The following is a 7036-nucleotide window of genomic DNA, read 5'->3' as shown; positions in this document are numbered from 1 at the left end:
GTAATTAATTCAGAAAATCTTTTCAGGACCCCACTTTGATGTTTCGGGACCCCACTTTGGGTCCCAACCCCAACTTTGGGAAACGCTGAAATAAAGCCTAATGTTACAAATAATCCTTTAACAAMCAGCTGTGGAGTGTGGCCCTTAACTTTTGTGTCTATGCCCCATTTGTGGCAAAGTATTTACTGTTTTTCTCCTTTAAATTGTCCACCAGACAGCTGCAGCTGATCCAGATCTCTGCAGTTTGGAGGTCTTTGGACCGACGTCCTGCTGCTCAGAGAATTGATTTTAAAATCTCCAGTTTTTAGACACACAAAAAGCTGAAAAAACTAAARTATTTAAATAAAAAACAAACAATGACATGGCGGTAAACTCATAAAGCACCCGAGAAGTAAAATTAATCAAATAAACCCCCTTAAATCCCCTGAAAACCTGAAGCTCTTTGGGTTTTTGGTTGTGTTTCCAACATTTAATTTAACCTGAGAAGACGACAAAAGTAAAATTAAAAGAAAAATTCAACATAAACTCCTCATATTGTAAAAAAAAGAACTTACATCTTGTACAACGTGAACCAGATGAAGTTGGTCAGCAGGCTCCCCAAAAGCAGGAGCCCTACCATCAGCCAGAGCAGACCTCTCCTCATGTCTCCCTCCTCCTGGGACCTGTTGGATCTGCTTCCTTCTCTTTCACATCCTTGAACAGTTTCATAAATACTCTGTCTCCTGGAAGCTCAGACTTCCTCCCTCCTCCCAAGCTCATAAKGACACAAATTCAAATCCACCAACTGCCTCAAGTTAAACATTCCCAGCTTTATCAACACCTCTGACAATTACACAAGTCATCTTCATCATCAGCTTCATCAGTGAGCTGAATAAATACAGGTAGTGATGGAAAAAAAAACTAGATTTGTAGAAATTTTTAAAATGATCACATTATCACTCGTTACAATCTGGTGCTTTTAACCTGTAAAAAAATAAAGTAAACAAATCAAAACAATCTAAAACTTAAAGTATAAAACAAAATATAATATATTTAAAACAAAATATGTGCAAAACTAACCTCTTAAACTCATTGACGTTTTAACCTGTAAAAAGTTGGTTAATGATTAAGCTTTTGTGATTTTTTTGAGTCACTTCTTTATATGATTTTTATGAGGAGAATTTAAAAAAAGAAAAAGCAGTGGAGAGAAATGAGGATCTGTGAAACAAGTTTATTTAAACCCATGTGAACAAGGCTGTGTTAAACAAATCTGTTCTGCAAGGTCGTCCAACTCCCCAAATGTTTTCTCCTGTAACTTTGATAAACATTCTCTGATTATCAAAACGCGTAAGAAATTTCAGTTAAGAGAACAATAAATCAAATATGAAGATTATTCTGTCTATTAATTCAATTCAATTCAAAAATACTTTATTGATCCCAGAGGGATATTAGGTAATTATCTGATTTAGAAAAAGAGATTGTCTCTTTGACAAATTAGGGCGACCTGAGGTGGCCCAAATTCAAGTGGAACAGAGTTTTTGTCCCTTTAAAGGCCCATCAGAGGTCTGAGGTCCAAGACAGTTTCCTTGATTATTTCCCTCGAGGTGACCCCTATACAAGTGTTCTGGTTGTTAAGTCCTTCAGACTAATCCTCAACATGTTTGAGGCACTTAACAGCTCAAAAACATTAAATCATTCAAACTGAGACTGTTTTTAAAACAGAAAACAAGAAATGTGTAACATTTATTGATTTTCACTTCCGTTTTTATTTTTATGTTGTTCACAGAAAAAAGAAACACTCTTTTTATCCAACAACAGTTGGTCGTTTACATAATGYAGGTATTTTCTGCACGACAGAAATATTTATTATTGTTGAGACTCTTTTTCATATTCAAATGTGCAAAAATAAACACTGTGAGCAACTAAACACATGTGAGTCATTTCATTTTGCATAGATTTAACATAAACATCAGAATGACTCTTGGTTTCAGCTCAAATGTGCTACAGAACTGGACTTATTTTAGTTTGTAATGAAAAATAATAATAATTCTGTAACAGATCCACTGTCTGCAACGCCTCCTCCTCTTTCAGTCTTCAGGTTCTTGTAAAAACACAAACTCACAGAAGGACGTGACGACTTTCCTTCGATGTGAAGTGCCAGGTGGTTATTATACAGACATGTTACATTCAATGTGTTCAGTCAAAGTTTGCTTTTAACCACATAATACATTCATTTTGCCTTTAAAGGCTGCATAATTGAATAAAATAAGGCACCAAGAGGATTCTTACAGTCAAAGTTTGAAATCAAGATGTTTCAAACATTGCAGTTTGAKAGAGTTTTCAACATGGATCAGATGCACATCTAAAATGAGGCTCAGTGTAAACAAAARGCTCAAGTCACATGATTGTCCCATCAAACAAGTGAACTAACGTCTCAGACCCATAATTTCCTCATCATAAACAAACACATGTGGCAGCTGGCAGTCATACTCTGCTAACAAATTCTTCAAATAAAGTTGCATCAATATGAGGAAAATATTGTGCAGATATATATATATATATATATATATATATATATATATATAACTTTATCTGTAAATCTAAATGTAAAAATTAAATCTTAACAAAATGATAGTAAAAAACTAAAAGTAGCAAGCAACAACTTAAGGTTAAAATTGTAAAACAAAAGCTAAAAGCTTATGAGAGACAGCAAAAAGCAACAAAACATGAACCTAAATCTGAAAGCAACAAATTTTGTAGCTAAAAAATAGTGGCAAAACAGCAGCTAAAACAAAAAAAAAGTAGTATAATATCAGATAAAAGCTAAAAATTGCAGGATGTTAGCRAAAAGTAGCAAAAACAAACACATTAACAAAAAGGTGAAAGTGATATATTGATACGTAAAAATATTAAAACAGTTTCTAAAAGCTTCAAATAGCAAAGTGGTAGACAAATGCTTTAAGTGGAAAAATAGTGTCTTAAAMCTAAAAATAGTAGCGGCTAAACGATAAAGCTTACGATAAAGTATTTCAGAATGGAATGCAGCCTTTGCTGTTGGTGAGGAACAGGTGTTTGTCATTGCAGRTTTTGTTGRGCTGTCATCATTCTGTGACAYAAGCAAATGCTAAGGCTGCTAACACGGCTAACGCTGCTAATGCTTCTGAACATGGCATTTACATTTTTTAATTCAAAATGTGTTAATTAAAAACAACGTGGATGGTACCTGTTTTCTCGCAGAGCCTTCTGCAACTGCAGGTTTAATGTCTTGGGAAGCATTAGCAGCATTAGCAGCATTAGCAGCATTAGCAGCATTAAGTGGTTGGTTTTGTCGCAGGATGATGACGTCACTAAAAAAAAGCTGTGCACCAACAGCAAAGACTGCATTCCATTCCGAAATTCTTAAATGTAAATTTTAACATTTAACCACAATATTTAAGATTTAATTTTTGCTTTTATATTTTGGATTCAACATTTAGATATAACATTTAACATTTAAAATGAACATTTACTTTGAATTAGTAAAATGTAGAACAGTGAGCTAAATGTAGAATTTTTTTAAACTAGAATTTTACACTCAGAAAGTGAGATAAAWAATGGAAATGTGTTGTTTTACACTTGGTACCACATATTTATGACTTTACACTGAGTATCTTTAAAGCCATGTTTTGTTAAGCCAAAATGTTTTTTTTTCCATACTGAAGCTGATAATGGAGCTATAAATACTCTGCAGGAGTGATTTTTAATAGATTCTTCTTATCGAGTGATTGCTGGAGTTTGATTGTAGTGCATGTTTTGAGGCTGTTGCCAGGTTGCCACACAGTTCAATAAAAAAAATTACATCTTTGTGATTGGATTCATCCAAAAGCTGCACAAGAAAGAAATCAAAAAGGCACTTTATATGTTTGATGGGACTAGTTSTCGTCTGGTTCACAGCTGCCCAGATGCAGCCTGAGCACCCCTCGGCTGTGCAGCTGCAGCAGGAAGTTGAACTCGTCCGGCATGGCGTGGACCTTCACTTTAGTTTTCCTGTCGTCGTAATAGTGATTTGTCAGGTCTTGGTGGCTGTATGGGTGAATGTCGAAGGGCCAGAACCCYTACAGGTTCACGTTCTCACAGATCTCCAGCGCCAGGCTGGTCATGATGATGCCCGTGCTGAGCCGCGCTGCCCTCAGGCCCTGAGAGCGCCAGAAGTGGGCTAGGCTCTGGAGGTACCCCGGGTTGAAGAAAATCGCTCGGACAGGACTTCCAAAGTCCTCGACGGTGTAGAGGGCCCGCAGAGAAACGGGAGTGTTTCGGCCATAGGAGAAGGCGGGAAGGAGCAGCATGGCGTCCCCATAGCTGCGCAGATTCTCTACAAATGAGCGTCGACGTCCGTTCAGAGCGGTGTACCTACGGGCAGAAAACTGACGTGAAGAAAAGTAACTCTTATACTTAAACAAGCCCTTAGCTRGTCAGCTGAGTGAGAATATAACTCTTGTTCTTCAAACAGGTAAGAAATGATTCATTGATTTCACAGATTCCCACTTTAAAAAGAGCTAAACTATCACTTTAAGGCCTTGCTCACTTTTCTATGAGGATGCTGGGGTTCGCTGTCACGAGGTCTGTCTTGATGCCAACATGTTTCTCATATCCYTTTGATAAAGGAGGTAGGTTACACCTGAAAACAAAAAGACAGTGTTGGATTTTTTTAATAAGAAGAGCCTGATCTTTTGGGTCGGGTCGGGTCGGGTCTGGTCTGGTCGGGTCTGGTCTGGTCGGGTCTGGTCTGGTCGGGTTTGGTTTGGTATGGTTTGTTTGAGTTTGTTTGTTTGTTTGTTGTTTTGGTTTGGTTTGTTTTGGTTTGGTTGTGTTTGTTTGTTTTTTTGTTTGTTTTTTTTTTGTTTGTTTTGGTTTGGTTGAGTTTGGTTTGGTTTGGTTTGGTTTGGTTTGGTTGGGTTGTGTTTGTTTGTTTGGTTTGGTTTGCTTTGGTTTGTTTGGTTGTGTTTGTTTGGTTTGGTTTGGTTTGGTTTGGTCTGGTTTTATTTGGTTTGTTTGGTTGTGTTTGTTTGGTTTGGTTGTGTTGGTTTGGTTTGGTTTGGTTTGGTTGTGTTGTTGTGTTGGTTTGGTTTGGTTTGGTTGGGTTTTGTTGGTTTGGTTGTGTTGGTTTGGTTGTGTTGGTTTGGTTGAGTTGTGTTTGTTTGATTTGGTTTAGTTGTGTTTTGTTTGGTTTGGTCTGGTTTGCTTCCTCACCTGATGACAAACTGAACTGAATCGATGGATTTTCCACAGCTGCTGTTCACCAGGATCCCACCGTTTCCAACGACAGCACATGTCTGCAAGGTTTTATTGGACAAGAGAGAACCCTGGAACCATCGAGAGAAGGATAAACATTTTATAACAAAATAAAATTATATAAACTGGTTTTCATTTAAAAAACGGATTAAAAAACTGTAAATACTGTAGAGTGYACAACTTCACTGAAACCTGCTGAAGAAGCTAACGTTTGCAACGTCATAAAAATGTAACACAAGCTAAGGCAGCAAAACAGTAGCTAAAAGTAGAAAAACTGAAACTAACACAACYGTAGCTAAAATCTAAAAGTAGCAAAATGGTAGCAAATCCTAATGTAGAACAGCAGCTAAAACTAACAAGTGGAAGCTTCCAGCAACAAGATAGTTGTTAAAAGCTAAAAGTGGCAGAAACAGCTAAAATTAGCTCACTGAATCAGATTTTAAAGAGAAGAATGTTATGGATCAACAAACTGAACATTTTGRYGTTAAAYCAAACACAAAGTACATGGAAACTGATTGTAAAATAACTGACTCAGCGTTTACAGAGCACTTGTAAATTTAAAAGAAACAGTGAAGTCAGCGTGAACGAGTCCGACCTCCCACGCATGGATGAACTCACTTTTGGAAAAGTGCTGAAAATCTCCTGGTTGACCTGGAGGCTCCTCTTCTTCTCCCCGTCGTAGACCAGTTTGGTTCCCAGAGGCGTGTTGGTCTGCGTTATGATGGCCTTCTCTGAGCCGTGACACTTGTTGCTCACCATAGACCTGGACAAGAACTTTGTTAAGACTCGTCTGGGCTGGCACATTATCTTTCATGTTAAATCCAGCTGTTTTAAAAAACAAAACATCAGGAACCTTAGAGGTTATATTTAGCTTCTGTTGCAGCTTCCTCTTCTTGTGTGTCACAAACTGAATCATCACGTCCAAAACCTCAAACCACTTTTGCAGAAATGCATRGGTGTTCATTCCAAGGGGTCACTTATAAAAACAAGGTTTTTGAGGAAGATCTTTACCTGAATTTTTGATAATTTGCCTGATTCTTCTTCCAGGTTTGAGGGTAAAGCAGCAAAGCTTTCTTTATATCCTCCCTGCGATGAAGAAACACATCAGGAGCTCGGTGAGGTGTGTAATCCCCGGTGGCTTAATTTGATTACAGCATAAACAGAAAAGGCCACTGAAAATAAAAGACTGAAAACTCGTTCCTACCTGCAGTCTTTACACGAAGCAAGGGACTGAGGGATGCTTATCCTCTTAGGCTGGTTGGGAGTTTCCACACTGTGATAATAGGAGAAAAACATCAACAAAATCTTGTGTTTACTTTGTTTTGTGTTGAGGTGAAAGTCAAACCGAAACCAGTTTGRGTTTACTGTGGGCACATTACACAAAACATCACACAAAACACTCTTACTAAATGAGTTAGAAAAAAATCAAATACAAATTTTGTTCAAACAACTGGTTTATACTGTATTTGAGTTTTTTGTGCAGAGAAGCTAAAACCAGTTCTTAATGACCACCTGTGTGCAGATTTTCATGAAARGGCTGTTTCCATCTGCAGATTTCCTCCTGTCTGTCTGCTGCGTGACGTTCTTCTGCAGTGTCTGTTTCCTCTTCCTGTTTGCTTCAGTTTGTATCGGTTCCTATTTTAAACTAATAAAAACCTTTCATTGCCTTCTTGTAYCATGAAAACTATCTTTATTCAACTCAAATTTGGTTGATTATTTCAGATTTAAATCTAAAACTTTGCTTTTAATCATCATTTATTAAGATAATCTTTTTTCTGTTTTATAT

General features: G+C 37.2%; 2 protein-coding genes across 2 annotated transcripts in view; both read right to left on the bottom strand.

Moving 5' to 3' along the window:
* Window positions 1-755, bottom strand: part of LOC106527661 (alpha-N-acetylneuraminide alpha-2,8-sialyltransferase) — a gene marked incomplete in the record, with an annotated part of 7221 nt that extends 6466 nt beyond the window's left edge. The window contains 1 exon segment of the mRNA XM_014022614.1: window positions 555-755. Within this exon segment, the coding sequence (XP_013878068.1) occupies window positions 555-643 (89 nt within the window).
* Window positions 756-3403: 2648 nt separating this feature from the next.
* The window catches only part of LOC106527654 (alpha-2,8-sialyltransferase 8E-like), a 4508-nt gene continuing 875 nt past the window's right edge, over window positions 3404-7036 (bottom strand). Inside the window, 6 exon segments of the mRNA XM_014022600.1 lie at window positions 3404-4368; window positions 4544-4636; window positions 5209-5321; window positions 5869-6013; window positions 6262-6336; window positions 6455-6523. Of these exon segments, the coding sequence (XP_013878054.1) occupies window positions 3891-4368; window positions 4544-4636; window positions 5209-5321; window positions 5869-6013; window positions 6262-6336; window positions 6455-6523 (973 nt within the window). The 3' untranslated portion in view covers window positions 3404-3890.

Source organism: Austrofundulus limnaeus, unplaced genomic scaffold, assembly GCF_001266775.1.
Source record: "Austrofundulus limnaeus strain Quisiro unplaced genomic scaffold, Austrofundulus_limnaeus-1.0 Scaffold4, whole genome shotgun sequence".
Lineage (NCBI taxonomy): Eukaryota > Metazoa > Chordata > Actinopteri > Cyprinodontiformes > Rivulidae > Austrofundulus > Austrofundulus limnaeus.
This window is presented reverse-complemented; position numbering and strand designations above follow the sequence as displayed.